Genomic DNA, 23449 nt, shown 5'->3' on the forward strand with positions numbered 1-23449 from the left:
ATGTATAGTCACTGCTTCCAGATAAAACTTTTGGCTCCTCTGAGCATTCAGGAATCATCAGATTTTCCTAAAACTGTTCTTGATTGCTGTTCTGATGTCATCTGCCTGGTCTCCTGCAAGTACAGTTAGAGCTGGAACAACCCTGTGGACAGTGTCTATCTAGACTTCTTGAATGGGTGGCCAGTGTAAAATGGCAGGTATTTAATACTATTTATTACACAGAATGTCCAATGTTTATCTGCCTGAGCTATTTCTTTATGTGAAAATCAGTAACTATTAGCTGTTGGCAAGAGAATAATAATTATGAGATACATTGATAAAATATTTCTATCAAGTGCCCAATAGTAGATATAGCTGATAATTGAGGATTCAAAATGAATATAGTCCAACCAAAGATCAAGATATATATTCTGCTACTGAAAAAAAAAAAAGAGTAGTGGCTTTGAGTAGCTCACAATCTTAAAGGGAACTTAAGGAGGCAAAGCTCATGGAGTCCTTTCCCTTTATGGTCCCAAAGTCTCCTTTTCAAGATATAAAAATGTGGAGTCTCGATGGTATTCATAAGAGTTGTACATCACAATAAAACCAAATAGATTTTCATATACCCATTAGTAATTCAGTTAATAACTCATGGTACATTGATACAATGTACTACTATAGAAGCATTGAACTATAGAATCAAAATGGAGTTATATGCAAAGATATTTCTAACATTTTAAAATGGAAAAAATAATCTAGAAGTATCACAATAATCTTATTTTTATCAAAAATAAATATATTTAGGTGACAAACATCAACATATAACATTTCTGTATAAAAATTGTTATGCTGTTATGTTGGAAGATGGGCTTATCGGTAATTCTTTATATGACTGAGACATTCAAAATTGCATGATATATACATTATTGTTTAATTTCAGTGAAAATAACAAATACCTCCATGTTTAAGTCATATGCATGAAACTGAGAAAACTTTGAAAATATCTAAATGATTGAGGATCTTATAAGCTATCCACAAGCTTACCTGAACATCCTTTCACTGACTTCTTCCTCCAATTTGCTAGACTGGGTAGAAACAACACCAAAGGAACCCAAAGGTTGATGAGTAATGGGAGCCGGGTTCTGTTTGGAAGAGAGTCCAACCCTAGCAGGAGTCTCCTTGGGTACAGATGAGAAAGGGAGACATGTGGCAGTGCAAGACACAGACAAGTTAACGACTTCTACTGCCTTCAGGCTATCCAGAGTAAAGGCCTCTGTGGAGTTCAAGTGGGACCCAGACATGGAAGTTCCTGCCTTCAGCTCTTGGTTTCGTGATGCTTGGGAGGCAATAGTGTGAGTCACAGTGGGGCACACAGTGCCTGCTTCATGTTTTACCTCCAGGGAGGCATTATGTCTTCTATTCAATGTCATGGCATTATTGACACTTAGCGAACCACTTTGTACACCTGTAGAGTTCAGGTTGACAGCTTCAACAGCTGGTGCACAACTGATTTCAGGCACCCTGCGGTGAGACCCAGCCCTGACTTCTGAGATGCTGTTGCTGGAGAGTATGTGTTTATTCACACTCGACTCTCTAGGTTTGCCTTTTGCACTTTCCGCGGCTGTTCTATGAAAAGAACCAGTCCTAGAATTTTCAAGCACAATAGTACATGGTATTTTTAAGTTAAGACCTTTGGTTTCAACACTTTGTGTGTTCTCAGCCTTGCCATCCAAACAACAGGGTTCTTGGGGGTCAGGCTGCTTCTCTTTGCCTTTGGGGATGTCTATGTACCCAGGGCCCTGGGGTCTGTGAGAATCTAAAGCTATATTTGCAAGGGAATGTCCTGCCCTGACATCTTGGACCCTGGATCCACCATAAGAATGAGAACTTTGTCTGGGTGAACCATTGTCCTTGAGAGAAATGTCGAGATCTTCAGAAGATCCTTCTGTGTTCTTCATAGTATCTGCAGCTTCAGCAGTATCCTCTGGGCTGCTGATCTGGGGTGCAGAGACGGACTTGGTTAGCTTGGTAAGTGCCAACTCCCGCTCCTCATCTTCAAAAGGCAAAGAGCTGATAGAGGTAAGAGAAGCCTGGATGCCACTGGGCAGACTAGTGTTGCTCTCTGTATGACCACCCTCCAAAGAGTTCCTGTGGTGAGCATGCCTTCGAACCACCTGATGTAAAACTTCACGATCACTGGGTAACTCCAGGGCCCTGCTCCGGGCCTCAGACCAGGCAACAGAGCTTGGTTCACTTTCAATGCCTGAGTCAGATATTATGGAGGCTGACCTCTTGATAACGCCAGAGAGCACTGAGAGATCTTCCTGTTCTTCTGCATGATCTAGGAGGGAAGACCTGGTGTCTGAAGGTTCCCTCATAGCAGTGTTCACTACATCACAGGGCTCAGCCGGGGTGAGCTTCAGACTCAGCACTACAGGCTTTCCCTCCTCATCTGCTTCCTTTCCTAAAGTCCTGAATTCAAGAGCAGCTTTTTGGCTTAAAGAGGGAGCATTATTCTGACTTATTCCTGATATAGCTTTGTTTGGCATAGTCTTAACAAGATCATAGCTGTCCCTAGAGTTCCTGTCCTCATGCTGAGTATTAAGGGCCTGCATGGGCTCCGCTCTGCCGTGGTTTTTATTGCTAGATTGCACATCAATGTAGGTCAGTGCTGGAGTCTGCTCATCCTCAGGGCCTGAACTTTTACACATGTCCACATCTGCTAGTGAAGCTTTGACAGCATCAGACCTCGGGCCAGTCCTGCATTCATCTTCAGGCACCCCTGTTTTGTTTTGAAATTCACCAATGGTCAGATATATTTGAGAGGCTGAACACACATCTGCAGGATTTCGTGTGGAGACATTCTCTTCCATCTCTGAACACCTAATAGCATCTTTGTCAGAACCCAACTGCAGTGCTTTTGTAGTAGATAATGGAATGTCCTTTCTTGGGGATGCTTTTTCGAGATTCTTTTCCTTCTCTTTTAGATTCATTGCAGGATTTGTTACTGGGACATCAAAATTAGGATAAACACTCAAATTATGCCCTGTAACAAAATAAGAAAATTATATTGTAGTTTACAAACCAATATCATAAATTATTCAAGTGCCTAATTGTATGAAAATAATCCAACACTCCCTCATTACTAGTCTTTGAAGGGGGATGACCTTCATATTTGTGAAAGTTCTCAAGTTAAAGAAAACCTAGGTTACTTAGGAGTGTACAGATATTTTATGCTAACCAGGTGACTCGGGTTAAAACCACAAAGAGTTTATGTTGATGAGCTAAATAAAGATACGAACATGGCAAAATGTGGTAAGAAGATTTGGCAAGGAAAAAAGAAATACCCATTAGACTTCTGTGAAAAGATTGCATCTAGGTGTGAGGCCAGTGACTCACTCAATCTTGTCCACATAAGAAAGCACCAGTGAATAATCAAGATCCTGTGGCTGAGAAGAATTCCCCAGATTTACAGACTGACTACATAGAGGGATGCTCCAGGACAAGGAAAAGTCTTGAGAGCACAAAAACATCTAGCTAAGCTTCAACCTACGGATCATCCTCCTCTCTATTTTTCATCTGTCTCTCAGTGTGTCTGTGTCTGTGTCTCTGTCTGTCTTTTTCTCTCTCCTTCCCCTGCCCCTCCCTCTTCCACCTCCAGTTTTTATTTTGTGGTGATGGCCATCCTTTATTTCTAGTAATAAAAACTTTAATTTTGAGCACAGCTCCTTCTTGAGTTCCGAGAGTCATCCTATCATGTTCTTCGACATGGGTAAGTTACATGAACTAAGAACTGTGGTACATATACACTACGGAATACTACTCACCTATTAAAAACAAGGAATTCCTGAAATTTGTGGATAAATGGATTGAGCTAGAAATGATCATAATGAGTGAGTTAAGCCAAAAGCAGAAAGACTCAAATGGTATATACTCACTTATATCTGCATACTAGCCCAAGGGGCATGTCCCACGAAAGCCTTCACTTACCAGGAAGATGGGACAGAGGGGAGGACATTCTAGTGGGACTCTAGATGAGAGAAGCATGGGAGAATGGCAAAGTAGAAGGATCCAGAGGGCCCTAGAAACCTACAAGTAGAACATTATGAAAGGCAGATTTGGGCCCAGGGGTACCGCTCAAACTAAGGTACCAGCCAAGGACAATACAGACAGTAAACTTTAAATCCCTACCCAGATCTAGCCAATGGTCAGAACAGTCTCCACAATTGAGTGGAGAGTGGGATATGACTTTCTCACATACTCTGGTGCCTCACCTTTGACCATGTCCCCTGGAGGGGGAGACCTGGTGGCACTCAGAGGAAGGACAGCAGGTTACCAAGAAGAGACTTGATACCCTATGAACATATACAGGGGGAGGTAATCCCCCTCAGGAACAGTCATAGGGGAGGAGAATAAGCAGAAAATGGGAGGGAGGGAAGAATGGGAGGATACAAGGGATGGGATAACCATTGAGATGTAACAAGAATAAATTAATAATGGTGCCATTTTCTGACTATTGTGAAGAGCAGCGCATCAGTGAACACACGTCTTTGTGGGAGGATTTGCAGTTCTCTGGGTACATAGTAGTTCTGGTTTCAATTTTGGAAGAGACTTCCATTCTAATTCCTGTAGTGGCTGTACCAGTTTATACTCCTAGCAACTACGGGGGCAAACAGGAAGGAAAAGGAGATCCGTAAAAGAGCAAGAGGACAAGGGGGAGCAATAGAGGAAAAGGAGGTCAGCCATGAGTTCAGGAGCATATGAGCAACACAATAGGGCTTGATGAATTTGTGTTGTTTGTTTATTTCTTTATTTATTCACTTTCCTTCCTGATTATAGCCCCCTCCTTTCTCTCCTCCTGGTCCTACTCTCCATCCTTCTTTCTCCTCTTCCCCTGCCCTTACTCCTCAGAAAAGGGAAGCTGCCCCTCCACCAGACTACTAACCCACACAAGGTTCTCAAGTCTCATCTAGACTGAGCGCATCTTCTTCCCCAGTGGCCTGGTAAGGTAGTCCCACCAGGGGGAAGTGATCAAAAAGCAGGGAACAGAGTCCATGAGAGAGACACCCCACTTCACCCCTTTCTAGGCTACCTACATGAAGTCCAAGCTACCCATTGGCTACATCTGTGTAGGGGGCCTAGTTCAAGTCCATTCATGCTCTTTGGATGGTACTTCGGTCTCCATTGGCACTATTGGTTTTCTTCTGGAGCTCCTATTCCCTCCCTTTATCCTTTTGCCCAACTCTGAGAGGCTCTCCCCAGCAGTAGATAGAAACAGATGCTGATGCTCACAGCCAAACATTGGGCAAAGGGTAGGGAATCTTGTGGAAAAGTGGGGGTAAGGAGAGAATGACCTGGAGGGTATAGGAGCTCCACAAAACCAACAGAACCAACAAACCAGGACCAAGATAGGGGGCTTGGAGTTACTGAAGTACCAGCCAAAGACCATGCATGGACAGGACCTATGTCCCTTAAACAGGTGTAACTGATGGGCAGAGGGTCCCCTAGTGATGGGAACTGGACTGTCTCTGACATTGATACTATTCCCTGCTTTTTGATAACCCTGCCCGCTGCCCCCCATGGGGCAGCCTCACCAAGTCACAGGAGAAGAGGATGTCCTTAGTCTTGATGCCACTTGATGTGCTGGGGTGGGCTAGTGGAGGAGGGGAGTTTTCATTTTCTGGGAAGTAGGAGAGGGCAAAGGAGGAGCAGGAGGGTGAATGGGACCAGGAGGAGAGGAGGAAAGGGACTACAACCAGATGTAAAAGGAATAAGTTAATTACTTTTTAAACAAAGAAAAGAAAAAAGAAGTGCTCAGTGTCTTTAGCCATCAGGGAAATGCAACTCAAAATGACTCTGAGATTCCAATTTACACCTATCATAATGGCTAAGATTAAAAAACTCAAGTGACAGCACGTGCTGGAGAAGATGTGGAACAAGGGAAGCACTCCTCCATTGCTGACGGAAATGAGTGCAAACTTGTACAACCACTTTGGATTGATTTCCAATCCAAATCAATCTGACACTTTCTCTGAAAACTGGGAATAGCTCTACCTCAAGAACCATCTATCTCTTTAGTTCTTTATATATTTTAGATACTAGCCCCTTTGTCTCATGTAAGGTTGGTGAAGCTCTCTTCTCGATCTGTAGGCTGTCATTTTATTCTGTTGACAGTATTCTTTGCCTTACAGAAGCTTTTCAGTTTCATGACGTCCCATTTATTAATTGTTGATCTTAGAACCTGAGCTGTTGGTGTTCTGTTCATGAAATTGTGTCTTGTGCCAATGGTTTTGAGGCTCTTCCCCACTTTTTTCCTAACAAATTTAGTGTGTCTAGTTTTTTTAATTTATTTTATTTTTGTACATATACATTTATATTATTACACATATATACAATAGATTACCTATGGCGAGAAGAACTGTGACACAATCAGGAATTATATAAATGATATATTCTTAGTGTTTTGGCTATTTGTATTTGACAGCCTTGAAGAAGACATCTTTTCTATCTTGGTGCATCTAAATTTCTGATTGTAAACCAATCTCCATGACATATTGTCATTATCAACTTAGAAAACCTATCTAGACCTAAAAACATCTTAACCCCTAAACAATTAAGCTTCGTTTTAAAAATAAGGTACCTGGTCTTCAACTCCCTCAGAGACTTGAGAAGGAGTAAACTTGATTATCTGAGTATGCCAGGCGTGCAGGTTAGTCCATTTCCAAATGAAAAAATGACAGAGACAGTTTCCTACCTGAATAATCACCCAAAACTCTCTACAATGTTGGAGTATCTTCAGGGAGACCGGGAGGGAATCAGAGAGGGGGCTACAATCAGGATGTGAAGAATTAAAACAGCAGAACAAGCAGATAATTTATATTGCTAATCCCCCCATACGGGACTAGCTCTGAGACTAGCTGAAACGTGAATGTCTAGGCATAGACAATGATTCTTTTGTTTGTTTGTTTGTTTGTTTGTTTTCAAGACAGGGTCTCTCTGTGTTAGCCTTGGCTGTCCTGGACTCACACAATTATTCTTGTTGACTAAAGAACCCCTATGAATTACTATCTGATGCCATTCTTCATATGGCATGAATGAAGATTTAAAGATATTTTCTTTTCCTGCTCATAAAAAGAGCAGAAATCCAGCCTTAACTGTTCCATGCATCACGCATCCCTTTTATACATTTCTAATTTTAGGACTGAGTATCTGGTTTTATGTTGAGGTCTTTAATCCACTTAGACTTTAGTTTTGTGCAGAGTGATAAATAAGAACTCAAGAAATTAAACACTATCAAATCAAAGCATCCAACTGAAAAATTGGGTACAGAATTTAAACAGAGGATTCTCAACAGAGGAATACTGAATGTTCAAGAAGCACTTAAAGAAATGTTCAACATTCTTACTTATCAGGGAAACACAAATAAAAATGGCTCTGAGATTTCATCTTACATCTACCCGAATGTCCATGATCAAAACCTCAAGTGACAGCACATGCTAGGTAAGATTTGGCTACAGGGGAACAAGCCTCCATTGCTGGTGGGAATGCAAACTCGTACAACTGTTTCAGAAATCAATCTGGAGCTTTCTCAGAAAATTGGGAATAGTGCTCCCTCAAGACCCAGCTATACCACTCCTGAGCATAAACTCAAAAGATGCTCCATCATTTAACAAGGACATTTGTTCAACTATGTCAGTAGCAGCTTTATTTGTAATAGCCAGAATATGGAAATAACACAGGTATTCCTCAACTGAATAATGGATAAAGGAACTGTGGTACATTTGCACAATGGAATACTATTCAGCTAATAAAAACAAGGAAACCTTGAAATTTGCAGGCAAATGGATGGAACTTGAAAAAATCATTCTGAGTGAAGTAACCCAGACCCAGAAAGACACATATGGTATATACTCAATTTTAAGTGGATATTAGCCCAGCATAGATGTCTTCTGAGAGATTCCACCTAGGCAGGGGTTGGACAGATGCTGGGAATTGCAGCTGGTCTCTGGGCAGAGAGCTAAGAATTATATGCTTTAGTGTGGGGTGGTGGTGGAAGGACCCAGAGGGTTCAGGAGCCCCAGAGAGAGACTATCAAGGCAGGTGGATCTGGATCCATGGGGGCCTCCACAAACCTATGCACCAACCAATGACAATGCAGGCAGAGAACCTATACCCCCTGTTCAGATATAGCCAATGGACAGCTCATTCTCCATAGTTGTGGAGGGAGCAGAGGGTGCCTCTGTGAATCCTGGTGCCCCCCCACCCCCGATTTGATCATTTTCCCTTAGCGGGGAGGCCCTGGGGGCATACTGAGGAAGGGAAAGCCAGCTATCTGGACGAGACCTGATAGGCTGTGGTCAGATGGTGGGGGAGGTGGGCTCCCCTGTCAGAGGTCTAGGGGAGGAGAATAGGGCAGAAGAGGGAGGGAGGGTGGGAACTGGAATATAAGAGTGAGGGGATAACAATCAGGATGTAATATGAATAAATTATAACTAATAAAAAAGTGAAAAATAAAAGACCCAGCTATACAGCTCCTGAACATATATCCAAAAGATGCTCTACCACACAAGAAGGACATTTGCTCAACTACGCTTATAGCAATTTTATTCATAATAGTCAGAAACTGGAAACAACCCAGATGCTCTCTCAACTGAAGAACTGATAAGGAAAATGTGGTACACAATGTAATGCTACTCAGCTATTAAAAAGAAGGAAATCTTGAAGTTTGCAGACAAATGGATGGAATTAGAAAAGATAATCTTGAGCCAGGTAAACCAAACCTTAAAGGGCATATATGGGATTTTAGCCATATAGTACAAGATAACCATACTATAACTCACAGACCCAAAGAAGATAAGTAACAAGGAGGACGCAAGGAAGGATGCTTAAATCTCACTCAGAAGGGGAAGTAGTGTAGACAGTGGAAGTGATTGAAGAGAGGGAACAGGGTAGGAAAGGGAGCACAGAGAAAAATAAGGGTGGAGATCAGACCTGGAGAGAGCTCAAGTGGGAGGACGGAGGGCATGCAGAGAGAAAAGAAACCAGGGGAGGGGCAGCTGTTTTAACAGAACAGAGTTGGGGTGGGTACGGTAGTACGGAAAAGTTGGGGCAGAGTAAATATGATCCAAATACATTGTATGAAACCTTCAAAGAATTTATAAAATGAGAGTTATTAAATGTAATAAAGAAACCCATTACTTCATATGTTAAGATTGTGAAAATCAAAAGTTAAAAGGTTTTGTGTGGCTTAAATAGAAGCTAAATCAAAACTTCTCTTAGATGTTACCACGAATTAAACCATAAATATACAACACGAGGCTTTGATACATGCTTATCTAATAATGTTCTGTGTAATTTGTAAATAGATTGAGGGAGGAATGAACTCCTTTACCTGGGTGCAGCCAATGAACCTGAAAATACTGGGAGGCATTTGCTGTCCTCTTAGGACATTTCCTCAGTTTTCAGCAAGCACAGCACACTCTGCTGAAAATTCCCCAGTATCCCCTCCACACACATGTAGCGTGGTACATCCTACCACCCTGTGATGATCCACTGTGAACACTTGTCTCACTGGAGGAGACAGCCTGTGTTTTATGTCTGTAGTGTGCAGGCTGACATCATGTCCAGTACATATTTGATGAACTGTGTTCCTGAAAGGAACTAAGCCAAGAACAGGAATCTAGCAAAACAAAGAATATTGTGTTCATTGATTGCTTGTATTGGCATGACTGTAACTACTGCAGTGATGTTTAGTTCCATTAAGGCAATACTAGCATGACTTTGATGAAAATATCTCCACACTAAGCAATGGTTTTGTAAGATCAAAAGTGGGCATTTGCTATAAGAGTCAACAAAGTGGACACTTGTTATAAGCACCGAGGAGCTTTTGTCTTGATGGACTTTTCAAAATATTTGGAAGCACACGAAGGTACAACAAGTTGTCTTGCCAAAAAAAAAGTATGCATGCTGTGGGAAATCTAGGTTGGGTGGTTTTGAAGGACCAGATAAGTAAGGAAAAGAAACATGAGCAGAGCACAGAGAGAACTTAAGGCAGTGGAAATGATCTACATGCTATAATATGCTATCCTGGCCAATGAGTACCATGAAGAGATCTCAGAGTAGTGCTAGTGCCAAATCAACTTCACATGATAATTGTTGACCTAACACAGAGGCATGGGCTGTAACACAAGTTCTCCTTGGGTAGAGGATATTGGCACTGCAGAGGAGAGGGTATGCATGTACAGACCCAAGGAATCCATGGGCTACCTCTGTGCCTTACTCTTTCTATTTCCATTGCTGGGAATCAAAAATTACTTTAAAAGAATAGTTTATTAAAGTAAACATAAGTAACTCAGCACAGGCAGTATTCTAGGAGATGTGTGTTGATCTTCCTGAGTCATAGTAGACACAGGTAAAGACTAGAATTCTGGGGTGTGTAGTCTGGCAAGACCTTGGTGAGGCCTTAAGTGGATGAAGTGAGAATACACAGAGGAGTATGACTATGAACAGGCAGAGATGATCCAGAATATGGATCAGCTTGCAAGCCATGGATTAGTATGTGTTGACTGTCATAGGCAACAAGTGGTAGTAGATTCTTGGAAAACAGAACATTTATAAGACCTAACCTCAACCATGAGACAGGACGCAAGAAAGGCAGTGAAGAAAGTGTTTCCTAACAACTATCTGGGTTTGTCATTAAAACTGTGAGAGGATGAGACAAGCATCTCACTCAGAGAGACAGATGGAGAACCAGACACTGGCAATTGCTGTTAGTTACCACCCATTGGTCCTTGCCTGTCCTTCAACGTCTTACAAACTTGCCTGCCCCACCACTCAAAATAACACCAATTGTCAGAAAAATATTTGAAACTAGATAGTATGACCAACTGACTTTTCTTGCAACAGGGTATGGGATCCCAGGAGAGCAATGACAGATTCTGAAACAGAGCACATACTCGTGCCTTGGCACCAACCAGGAGTGCACACAAACACTGTAAATGGAAACACAACTAGTGTACATCCCATTAGATGATGCACTGAAAGGATGGACTAAGAGCATATGTCTGACAACCTCTTGGCAACATAAAAACATTAAGGTCACCACACTCTTGCAGAAAGGGGAAATAGTTCATTGTTCTACTAAGATATTTGATCTTATGTTAATGAACCATCAAAATAATTTGCAAAAGAACAAATAAGACAAGAGAGGTTTTGAGTTTTAAGTGGGCAAAGCCAATAATGCTGATGAGACAGTAATAACACATCAGGTCAGGGCTGTATGGAAGACACCCTGAGGAGAGACAGCCAGACATTTAATAGTAAATGTTAACTGTTCTAGAAAATTGACATGACAAGATTGAAGCTCAGCCCACAGCATATAACAAAGAGGTTTAATGGTCAATTTGATATTTGATACAACCTAGAATCACTTTGGAAGACTGTCTTCTTAACAATAGATTTTCTACATTGGACTGGCCTACGGGTGTGTCTGTGGAGGGTTATTTTAATTAACTGATGTGGGAAATTCAGCCTACTGTGGGTGGCACTGTCTCCTAGACAGGGGTTTCTGAGTGCAGAAATTGAGATGAACACAAGCAAGTGAATAAGAAAATAATAGAGTACAGCGATGAGTTTCATCGTTCTTGACTGTGGGTATTATATGATTTGCTATTTGAAAGTCCTACACTGACTTTCTCACAATGATGTACTTTAGCCTAGAACTATAATCTGTATCAAGCTTCTTTCTCCCCTAAGTTGCTTTCATTAGGATATGTTCTCACAGCACTAAAATGAAATTTGGGCAATAGATGGCTTACAAGAACTGGGATGAGCAAATATCCCATCATATCTCATCATGTTAAGTCTCAAATGCAAGATGAATCTCATGGGTGGAATGTGGTAGATAGGGAAACCCTGGGAGGGGCGTGTTTTTTCAGCTGATGATATGGCCTAAGAGAAAGTGTAGATAGTTCACAAAAAAATAAAAGAACATGATAGAGTCGCATCTGTGAAGACTGAAGTTTATGTTCACTGGAGTATTTACCAACACCTGCTATGAAAATGACTGGGAAACAATACACATCAAATTCTGATGTGAAAGTATCAGAGGTTCTTATAACTTGTGATTAAATTCCTGAACTGTTCAGTTTTGCTGGAAATTAGATAACTATAAGGTGTTTGTATTCATGAAAACACAAGCATATAAACACACACACACACACACACACACACACACACACACACACACACAATGTTTAAAACATCATTGGGTTGGAGGTTTAGTGTCTGTAACTCAGAACAGATTTCACTTGTCATACTCTTACTTGACACTAGATGTCAGACTACAACCAAAAACCAGATTGATGTATGCAAACTTTCTCTATCCCTACAAGTCCCCTAGATTCTAGACTACAAGTTTCCAGTTTCAAAGTTTCTGAAAAACTTTGCCATTTTGATCTGCTGTACAAAGTGACAAGAAAACTATCCTGACATAAAACGCTTCAGGAAGATATCAGAGCATAGCCTGGGTGTATGTATGCACCAGTTTCCCTCTGTGGAGACTGATGTGTGTGTGTATATATATATACATATCACTTGGTTAAACCATCAACATGAGGCTTCACATTTCTAGTCTTGGTCATGGTTGTTGGGTTTCTATGGCGAAGTTGTGGAAGAGAATGGAGAGGGGCCATCAATTTCTTTGAGTCTGATTATTCTCTAGTTGACCTCTGGCTTCTCTGACAGTCTAGCTATGCTGAACACTGGTACACAAACAAGAGGTAGAACCTTGTTCTTTAGGCCCTATTACAGTTATTTGTTCACGAATTCTCAGTTACACAGCTCATTTCCTCATGTCCTTGACTTGTCTTGTGGCATTAAACGGGTGCTTGGATTACATAGCAAAACCCCATCTCAAGAAATCAACCAACCAAACAACAACCAACCAACCAACCAACCAACTAACCAACTAACCAACCAATCACAAGCATGAGAAAGGCACTAACTCAGTGCCATTAAAGCTCAGAAAGAAAAGACTGAGACTGTAGTTAAAGCTATACACTTAAGTCACCAAAGGTCATCATCAGCCTTTGATTGCTCTAAGGGTGTGTGTGTGTGTGTGTGTGTGTGTGTGTGTGTGTGTGTGTGTGTGTGTGTGTGTGTGTGTGTGTGTGTGTGTTGTCTCTGTGTGTGTGTCTATGTGTCTGTGTATACCAGTGTCTGTCTATAGGTAAAAACAGAAGCACCAGAGACATTTTGACCAAAAAGGGGCCAGGCAGTCCTTCACACTAACTCTCCCCCTCTAAAAAGAGAATATTGCTTCTATTTGCTCCAGCGGTTGTATATGCTGACCACCAGAGCTCCAGTGGCACAAAGTGCTAATGCACTAGTACTTACATGGAAAGCCCAATTCTTGAGTCTTTTTTAAACATCCTAGAAAGACAAACCTGAGACAGGGCAGTCCACATATCTGTCCTCAAAGATAACAGGCAAGGTGTTCCAGTCACCATCAATGTCCAGGCACTCTGCGGGCAGTGGGGGCATGCTGGTGAGGTACTCTGAGTTCCGGATGTCCAGAGACAGTTGGCTGTGGCTCTGTATCCTGTGGAGGACACAGAAAATTAATCAACTGAACAGGACTGCAAGTATTCAGTAAAATCCTATCATTCTAAGCCCAAGAAATAATGCTTTCATGGAAGATGTTGGCAATGACCATCTGCCTGTCCTCGCATCCATCTAAGATATCCCCCAGTGTGGTAGTCTGCTTTGCTGAGTGGTGAAATGACCCAGGTACTAGTGGATTGTGAGAACAGGTTACAGATGCCAGGTAGTGGAAGGTAATAAACACTAAGCTACTGCAAAGCTAGCTAAGAAATGGCTACAGATCTAAAATTTATGCTTTGGAGAAGAAAGTTAAATTTACGCATCTATTACTCTAGCATCTTTAACTTTTTAAACTACTTAGAGTCTGGGCCATATTATGATATAGATGAATTAAAAGCCCCCTGAAGCAGCATATTTATTATTATGAGGTTACTGACAAACTTTTACTAGTGTGTAAGCTAATATAATTCAGGAATGATATACTTTCGATTTCTCTGTGGGGGGATTTTAAAAGCTCATATTTATTCTCTATGACCTAAACATCATTCTACCAATAAGAATTTGATTCCAGAATATGAAGTAATTACTACTTTACATTTTAAAAGTTGGGAGGTGCAAGCTATTAATTCCTTACTCAGAAGGGAGTAAATTCTTGTTATCTTATGAAAGAAAAATTATTGTTTTATACTTTTTGTATATAACAACTCAGTCAGTTTCCCCTAAGGGAAGAGAAGGATTTTCAGAATTGTAGGTTTGGGAGAAGATTGAGCATGTGTCTGTCTGTCTGTCCGGTGTCTGTCTGCTTGCCTGCCTGTTTGTCCGCCTGCCTGTGGCCCTTTATGTAACAGCCGGCACTCTGGAGACTCTCACTTCCCAGCCATGTGGATAAGCTAGCTCTATAAAATAACTGTAGCTGTGTAACACTGCACAGATCAGAACAAATTTTTTAAGCATCATATCATTATTATCAACAGAAGTACCATGAGATCAACACATGCATGCGTGTGATTTGTGGCACATATGTGTGTGTGTATACCTTACAACATTCCTTTAAAATGTCAGTTATGACAATACATATTAATTTTATAGATTAATTATGTTTACCCTATTTTTTCTATATTTCAGTTTCCCCCACAGAAGTAAAGTGGGAATCTTTTGCTTGTATTCAAAGCACTATAGAGGTTGTTGTAACTTTATACCTTTTTAGATATTTAATTACTTGGATATTATATCTGGATATTTAAATATGATTTTTGTTTCAGTCAATTCTGTACTCCAACCCACCTTTGGTCTCCTATGTATGTAAGGGCGTAACCAGAAGAGTTTGGCATGTGGGCTGTTGACAAGCCTGCCAGATCCACCTTTGGTGTAGACAGGTACCATCTGCTAGGCTGAATGGAAAATGGATGGGCAGGGTGAACATAGTTTATTTCTAGAGCAGGATACCTTTGTTTTCTCCTGTTATTTAGCACCACAATTCCAGGTTCTCCAACGTTTGTTCTATGGGGCTCACAGCAGTACCCCTAACTGTCAGCTCTTCAGACAGGGCTGAGCCACACTTCTTGCTTCTCTGGTTCTCTGATTTCATACAGATCGTAGTGGAGCCTGTCAGCCTGAACCTGAAGCTCACTAGTTCAGCTAAGGTGGCTGCTCAAACAACCCCAAGGATCTTATGGTCTCTTCTCCTGCAATGCTGCCATCACAAGTGCTTGCCACGACACTGTGCTTCTTACACGGGGGCTGGGATCTGAACTTACGTCTTTCTTTTGTTCACATGGAAGCCATTCTCCTAACTAAGCCATCTCATCTCCAAACCCAGAATAAATGGCTTTTTAACTGCTGAACTGTGTTGTACATCCTACATGTAACTAATGACTGCTAAAAGAGGAAGATTTAGTCTCCCCTAGAAATGAGCTGTTAATTGATTATCTTATACAAAGTAGTCATCCTTGAAACTGTAGACATACAAGCAATACTAATCAGACTCAGTGGGTTTTATGTGTGGATATATATATGTACACACACAGACACACACACACACACACATACACAGACACACACACACATATGGAAAAATAGACTATCAATTTGAGAGGAAGTGAGAAGAAATGGGGTAACTGGAGGGAGGAGAAATTGGAAGGAATGTGATGAAATAATATTTTGATTAAAATTATCTTTTAGAGTTAAACAGTGTTATAATTATTAACACAGAAACTAAAAGTTGAAGGGATATCTCCACTTCCCCATTACACTGGATGACACAGCACTATGAACCTCTACAGCATCATCTTTTCTCACAGGTATATATCCCTTGTATTATGTGAAGGACATCACTGAGACACTGAAAGAAAAAAAAAAGGCCAGCCACACCCAGCCTTGCTACAATCCCAAGCTAAATTTCATGTTAACATATTTTACAAATTATTACCAATGACTGGCTAGTTATTTCGTGACAAACACACATTCTCAGACTAACATACATTGGCAAACTTAAGCAAACATATCTCCCTCCCATCATACATTTTATGTTTTCCTGTGCTATCCTAGACAACCAGACAAGATCTCTCCAAAATCCACCCACTGATTTCACACACCACTGAAAGGTCCTGAAATTTTATCTATGACATGAAATCTCTTCCAGACCAGAATATGATGGATCTTGAAAGATGAGCTCATCCGTGCCTCTGCTTACTAGCATCATCAACACTGAAGTCTAAGTGTAGTCCTACCTCTCGTGTAAACAGGTAGTTATTCCTGAGTCAGGGATAGTTTGTCTAGCTACAACGCCCACATGTGTATACCTGTGTCTGGGTACAGCTGTTAGCCTTATACAGAACCTGTTCCTAATCCAATCCACATTTTGTGCGCAGCACCTTTTCCATGATTGCCTCATTGTGAAATGAAATCTGTGTTCTTGATGACATGGGCAAAAGTTTATTTCCTATTGTGAAGAATCTCTCTGGTTAACTTATCCTCTATTTGAAGTTTTGTGTTGATATTGATGGCCAACTGAATGCTTAAAGTGTTGTCTGATCTGTTTCCTGTATTAGGACAACCTCCTTGAGAACTTTAACCTGACTCAGACCTCCACTCCTTTCTAAAGTTCCCAGGGAGACCATCTCTGACAAACACAGCAGTACAAACTCCTCTTAAATTAATAGGTGCTCCTCATCACCATTTGGTCACCATGTCTAGTAATTTGAACAGAGGGATTTTTGTCTGTTTAGTTCACTGCTGAATAGTCCACAACTGAAGTAGGTTTTAGAACACGAACAATAATACATGCGTACTTACTGAAAGAAGAAACCTCCTATTACATCTAAAAGAACTAGATAAGAGAGGTTCAAGAATGCATGCACGGTATAGACAAAATCAAGAAGTTAAAACAGCTCCCCAGTTGTTTGCCTGCCATGTCACCCCAGCAAACCCAGCAGTGATGAGCTCCACTCTGCCCCCCACCCCCATGCACTCCATTCCTGGCTCAGGGAATAGTGTCACTCAAACTAGGAAGGTGGTCTCACCCGGATCATTGTGAACAAGACAATACCCACAGACATTCCCTCAAGCCAACCTAATCTAGACAATTTATTATTGGTACTCCTTTTCCAAGTGATTCGAAATTTGATAAAATTGACCTCCTCCTCCCCCCCCAAAAAAAAACTCAATAAAATTGACAAAAACCAACCATCACAACTAGCTCCAGTTGAGATTAAATTGAAAACAGGAAAATAAATTTCTCAAAGAATCACTCATGTACACTACCGGATATCCTGTGTTTAGAGTACTTTGCATAAGTGTCTAGAGGGCTGGCATTCCAACCAATCTGTGTGAAGAATTCGATGGATAATTTTTTCTTTTATTTTCATTATTCACTTTACGTCTTGTTTGTAGCCCCACCCTTCCTCTCCTCCCAGTCCCTCTCTCCCTGCTGCCCTATTCCTCAGAAAAGGAGACCATCCCTGCCCATACACCACAGGCTCACCCTGTGGCCTGGCAAAGCTGTCCAATCAGGGAGAAGTGATAAAAAAAAAAAAAAGCTGGTTAATTTTCATTGTCAGCTCAACTGGATTGAGAATCACTTGTCTGTGACCAATTTCCCAAAGTGTCACTGATGAAGGGAGATCCACTGTAAATGTGGTATCACCAATAAGGTGGGGTCCCAGACTGAATAAGATGGGTCAAAAAGAGCAAGTGAGCTGAGTGCAAGCATTTCCTGTTCTGTTTGACTGAGATGCCAACCAGCTGCATCACTTCCTGCCAGGATGACCCTTCAAATTATGGGCCTCACTTTTTAAAATAGACATTCTTTGGAATTTTAATCCCAGGGATGAGAAATTAATAGTACAGAGATCAATGACCATTGTGGCTCTTACATGAATTCACACTTCCTGAGAAATATAGTTCACACATAGTGCAAATTCCAAGTTTTCCTTATATTGTGGAGACTTGCAGGGATGCCTTTTCTTCCTATTGTTCTGAATTCTGTATTTTGCTCAGTGGCCCTCAAGTTTATATTTAATTCTGCCAGATTTGTACTTCCAATGCTAGTTTTAGAATTAGACAGCCAGTGGTAGCTTGAGGCTGGAATAAAGGAATAAAGGAATAATGCATGCATCGATGTGCTTGTAGAAGACTCCAGTAATGTCTGAACGAGCTGTTTTCACAGGAAGATGCATTTTCCTTGCTGTCCCACTCATTTTCAGAACCCAAGAGTAAACACTAAATGTCACTGTAGTTTGCCCACAGAATGAAACCTGTGGAAGAAGCAGGGTTATATAGACAAAGATGAAAGATTTCCAGCGTTGTCTTATGCAACACAGAAATTCCGCAAGGCTCTTCTGATGAATAGATGCACTGTGGCCTCTCAAGCATGACCCCATTCACCATTCTTTTATTTTTTTAGATGAACAGATTATTCAAAAACAAAATATTGGTTGCCAAAAGATCAGCGAGGTCTTTACCCATCATCCCCAGGGAACCTAAGAAACCTCATCTCCCATCACTACTTGAGTACTTTTCCTTCCTTTCTGCAAAGAAGAAGGCAATCTTAGAGTGGCATCAGTCCTCCTGATTAGAGAGCTTGGGCTTAATTATTATGCTAAGTATATGTTTCAGCTACTGCATCACTGGGCTTTTCTGACATAGCATGTGTCCACACCACCTGCTTCTATTCATTTTGCAGAAGACTCAGCACAGATGTCGGCAGAGACTTGGGAAGTCTTAGTTTTTCCTCTATAGAACCATAACGGCATACAACAAAAGGAACCACTGGCTATTGACCTTTCCTGCCACCTGCAGCTCCCGCCTCCCCAGTGTGAACACTTTCTTTGCCTGCACAGGATTGTAGACCAAGTGTGCAGTGGGAAGCAGAGTGTCTGTTTCACAGCAAGAGATGAAAGGAAAGGGAAGTCAGAACAAAAAGAGAGAGCTGATGCCCTGGGTGGCCACTTTAAGAGGAAGAAGTGGTGTGCAATTTATTACTTACAGATTTTCCTGAAAGGTCAAGACTGCAAGTTTTTGGTGCTCCATATAAAAGAAAGCTTCGGAAAACCTTCGGACCTGAGGGACAACAACGTAAACAGCTTAATTCTTCAAGTGGATGTGACCTCCATTTTATAAGCTCGGGAGTCGGGAGATTAAGTGTTATGTTTTAATGGGGGGGAAAAGTTGTGTCTGCACACAGAGGCCTGTAACAAGAGGCGTTCTACCCTCCAGCGCTGTCCACACATCTTTATAGCTTTTAGCCCAGACAGTATAGTGTGTATTTATAAACTCATTCCTGTTCTGCTTTCATTTTTAAACTAAAGTTTTACTCTATCTTCTATAATATAAGCTCTTTCCAAGCTGGCATTCTAAATAAATGCACCATGTAGAGAATTCCTAAAGCCAGTGACATTTGCTATGTGCTTTGTGGACTCTAGTTCTCAGACATGTATTTTTCTTATCGAAAGTGAGATGATCCACATCACTCCATACATATTAATACCTAACACATAGAGTCAGGATGAGGGCAACATTTTACATTTGAAAGGATTTTCCTAGGTATTTTGTAATAGTCAAATTTATAAGCTCAACTATTATCAGATCTAGACAAGGGAGATGGTTTACAAATGACAGGGCAGGGCTGGAGTAGCTAAGTGAGCTATTTGACGGACGTCACAATGCTCATTCACAGTTCAGTGGGGCCTGTATTGCAGTCTATAGATCAGCACCATGCCCAGTTCCTGCTCTTCTCATTGAACTAACTTTTGCAAAACAGTTTCCTTAAGTATAAACGCATGCAGTCAGAGAGTTTATAGCAGTTTTACAATTTACCCTCAAAGTGTGATGTTCCTGGGTGAGATAAGTGGTCACTTGAGAGTGCAGAGTCACTGTGTCCAGGAATTGGGTCCACAGAGCCATCAGATGGGAAGCCAGCCAGGCAAGATCCTTGCTGATTTGCTCAGCTATCTTCTCCGGGTTGTTTAGCATCTGGGGGGGGGGCGTAAAAAGGCATCAGTCAAAGATCTAGCACTAATTGAGGTGCTCTAGTCCTCACCTGGGATCTTTAAATGCTTTGCTCTTCTATACAGTCTCACACATACCACTATATTATATAGTATGGCACACATGCTATAACAATGTAATATTTTATGTCTCATGATATATAATACTACATTATTAGAGCATGTGTCTCACGCTATATAAAGCAGAACAGTATTATCCCGTCTTTCGACTATGAGAGTTAAGGAAGACAGCAAGGATAAGAGTAAGATATTTGGCAGTTTCTGTCTGTAGATTAACATCCAGACCCCATGTACTCATACAAGGTTAGCCTGTATCTATCCTCAGTCTACACTTTCCCTCTTCATGAATGTTTTACGTGAGACTTAATTCTATATTTCCAGAAACTTCTTGTCTAGCATGTCTTCTCTCTGTTTATGTATAGTTGCTACCAATTTTCAACTCTCTCCCCCAAACTTCTAAGCTCACCACCTGAGAGCCCGACATTCCCAAATATTAACATCCAAGCCTGAGAGTCCTTCCTGGTGGCCTTTGCACTATTGCTCCAAAGGGGAATCAGCATAAGTGTCCTCCCTCAGACTCACCCGCTGACAACAGAGATCTCTGTGCTAAAATCTACTCTGCACGTCATTCCACACTCAACTCAGTGCTTTATAAGCCCAGTGGCTCCACTCACTACTGCTGGTGGAGGGACAGGTATTTTACACATTTCACATGCAATTCATACAACCATCTTTTAAGTAGATTATTAGAGGCATCCTTTCATGGAAAGTAAAAGGAAAATGAATTAATAGAGTGTCCAGAATCTCACCCAGGTAGGATTTGACTGGAGGACTCTCTAATCACAAAACCACACACTCTACTTCAGTAAGGTATTTAAAAATATCTCTGAAGATGATACAGTTCTCAGAATCATGGAATAATTAACTAGCTGGGTCGTTAGGCAAGTTTGCAGTGGCTTTGACTCATCATTATCTTCCTAATAACCCTCAGGTGGGAAGCCAATCAGGCAAGATCCTTTTCCGTTCTTAAGGAGGATATCAGGGTGCCTTAATTACAATGTGAATCTGACTACAGTTGGCCTAGAACCTTTGTAGAAAGCTGTTTTGATAGGAACATATTGGACAGGTAACCATGACTTAGAATAGGGAGTACCATATCCTAAGGGTGTTTAGCTTGAATTATGAGAATAATGAGAAGATGAATGGTCTTCTAAGGTGTAACTGAGCTCCAGGCTTAATCAATACACAGCAAGCAATTAGAAAGCATCTTCCTTGTCTTGAGAACATGCTTGGCAAAAGGAAGACATGTGAGAAGTTAGAGAGGGCCTCTGTCGTAGTAATGGCAGAGATGGGGCTACATTGCAGCAAGAATGATATGGAGCTTTCACAAAGCACAGCCAGTCTCATCCCCTCCTTTGTCCTGTGCCCTGGTGTCCTCACTAAATACACAAAGCAAATAATGGCTTCCAGATACAGTTTTGTAATTGTTGTGATTGGACAGGTTGATTCTGGTAAAGGCAGAGCAGGTGAAGGGATGGATCCAAGAATAAGAGAGCGAAGGAGATGTTTGCTGCCCAGTGAGGCTCTTAGCACTTGGCGAATCTTGCTTTGTTATTATCACTAGCTTCAGGATGGAAGGCTCCAGTTAAACACATCTTCCAGTTAAACATCAAAGAACTGTAGAAATGTGTGTACCTTTTGATGATAATTAAGAGCTCTGGTCCATATAGCATCATGAGCTGTCAGAGACAGAGAAGGAGGGTGCAGGGGAGTGGACCCGAGGGACAGAATGTATCACAGGGAAAAATACAGACCGGAAAGTGGAGTTTTCAATGCAACCCAAGTAGCCCATATTTAGATTTTTCAACCACAGTCTTCACTAATGACATCCAATTAACTGTATCAACACTAAGCACTATTTTTGAGCCTGGAAATGACTCCCACCTTACTCAATGTTACCACAATTCTTACCCAATGTACAGCCATTGTCCCAACCATACTGACCAACCTACAGCAGCAAGCCTAGACCTGTATATTTGGAACACCAGACCATTGCTCAGGCAGCATCTTCTCTTTGGGATGCCTTACCCTCTCCTCTCACTTTACTTCCTTTCTTGTCATCTTCATCATCTTCATCTTTGGCATGTTCTATCACCAACCAGGGAATGAGTAGGGAGTCAATTCTGTTTCCCCTTACTTGTGACCACACTACTCTGTGCTATCAGTCTAAGGCTTGTCCCACTCTTTTGACCTCTTCTTGCAAAGGTGCCCTTGATCTTCACAGACCTTATTAATAATCCATCTAACAAGCATGGCTTGCTTTACTGACCCTGTCTCAATTTGTCTGCATTTCCAGTTTAACCTCTCAGTCTCCGTACTTCCAGCAGAGCAGGTAATGAATAATGTGAACACAGCACCGTTTCGAACAGGAATAGGTGGATTAGCATCCTTGAGAGATGCCACAGGCCTCAATCACACAGTCCTGCCTTTCTGGGCTCCAGATTCTGCCCTCCAAGCACCCTCTCCACCAGAGTGGCACTGACAGGCACAGTATGAATTCTGAGCTCAACTACCAGAGGTGAAGAGGGGAAAAAGAATGATATTCATTAAATAAATAAGTCTTTGGAAGAATTGTTTCCTCCCTAAATGATTATAGAATCAGCTTTAGATGAGGTTACAGAGGCTTCTAATTAAGCCACAGGAGGACTTTCCTATCATCACAGGCACATGGGCCTGTGTAATTGTGGATGGATTTCTGGAGCAAGTGAAGGAGGGACCTTACCTGCTAACAAGCCAGTAATCTTGTCACTTTGCTTTCACAGGTAAGTTTCCGGAATGAAGCCTCAGCTATCTACTTTGATCACTTCCCAAAGCCTTGATCATCCGGGCTCTAAGCACATTCACTCCTTTTCTCCCTGTTTACTCCATGCTCATTTTCTACTCCAGGGTCTGCTATATTCTGGGAAGTCAGAAAGTGTGTGTGTGTGTGTGTGTGTGTGTGTGTGTGTGTGTGTGTGTGTGTGTAAGAAGGGGTCTTCTGGGGCCCTTCCATCATCTTTGAGCTCAAGTTCTGCTCCTCTAGCAGGGACATGAGATGTCATCTGGCCCATCTGGATAAAGGCATCTTTCCAGACCATCAGTTTTCTAAGGTTGCTTCCCCGCTTGAAGCAAGGTACTTGCACTAACTCTATGATGGTTAATTTCTTTTTTTTTTCTTCTTCTTCTTTTTTTTGGTTTTTCGGGACAGGGTCTCTCTGTGTAGCCTTGGCCGTCCTGGACTCACTTTGTAGACCAGGCTGGCCTCGAACTCACAGCGATACGCCTGCCTCTGCCTCCCGAGTGCTGGGATTAAAGGCGTGCGC

At 41.5% G+C, this 23449-nt stretch overlaps 1 protein-coding gene across 5 annotated transcripts in view; it reads right to left on the reverse strand.

The window, feature by feature from the left end:
- FAM135B (family with sequence similarity 135 member B) overlaps positions 1-23449 on the reverse strand; it is a 286049-nt gene that overhangs the window by 32437 nt on the left and 230163 nt on the right. For all 5 annotated transcript variants that reach the window (XR_014783479.1, XM_084803028.1, XM_084803029.1 and 2 more), the window contains 4 exons: positions 19897-20052; positions 19067-19140; positions 13425-13579; positions 1024-3025 (listed from right to left, as the gene is read on the reverse strand). Coding sequence is in view for 4 of the 5 variants with exons in the window: in XM_084803028.1 (XP_084659154.1) it covers positions 1024-3025; positions 13425-13579; positions 19067-19140; positions 19897-20052 (2387 nt within the window). In the remaining variant the exon portion in view is untranslated. The remainder of the gene's footprint in view (positions 1-1023; positions 3026-13424; positions 13580-19066; positions 19141-19896; positions 20053-23449) is intronic.

The sequence above is a fragment of the Acomys minous genome (genome assembly GCF_964271855.1).
Source record: "Acomys minous genome assembly, chromosome: 12".
Taxonomy (NCBI): Eukaryota; Metazoa; Chordata; class Mammalia; order Rodentia; family Muridae; genus Acomys; species Acomys minous.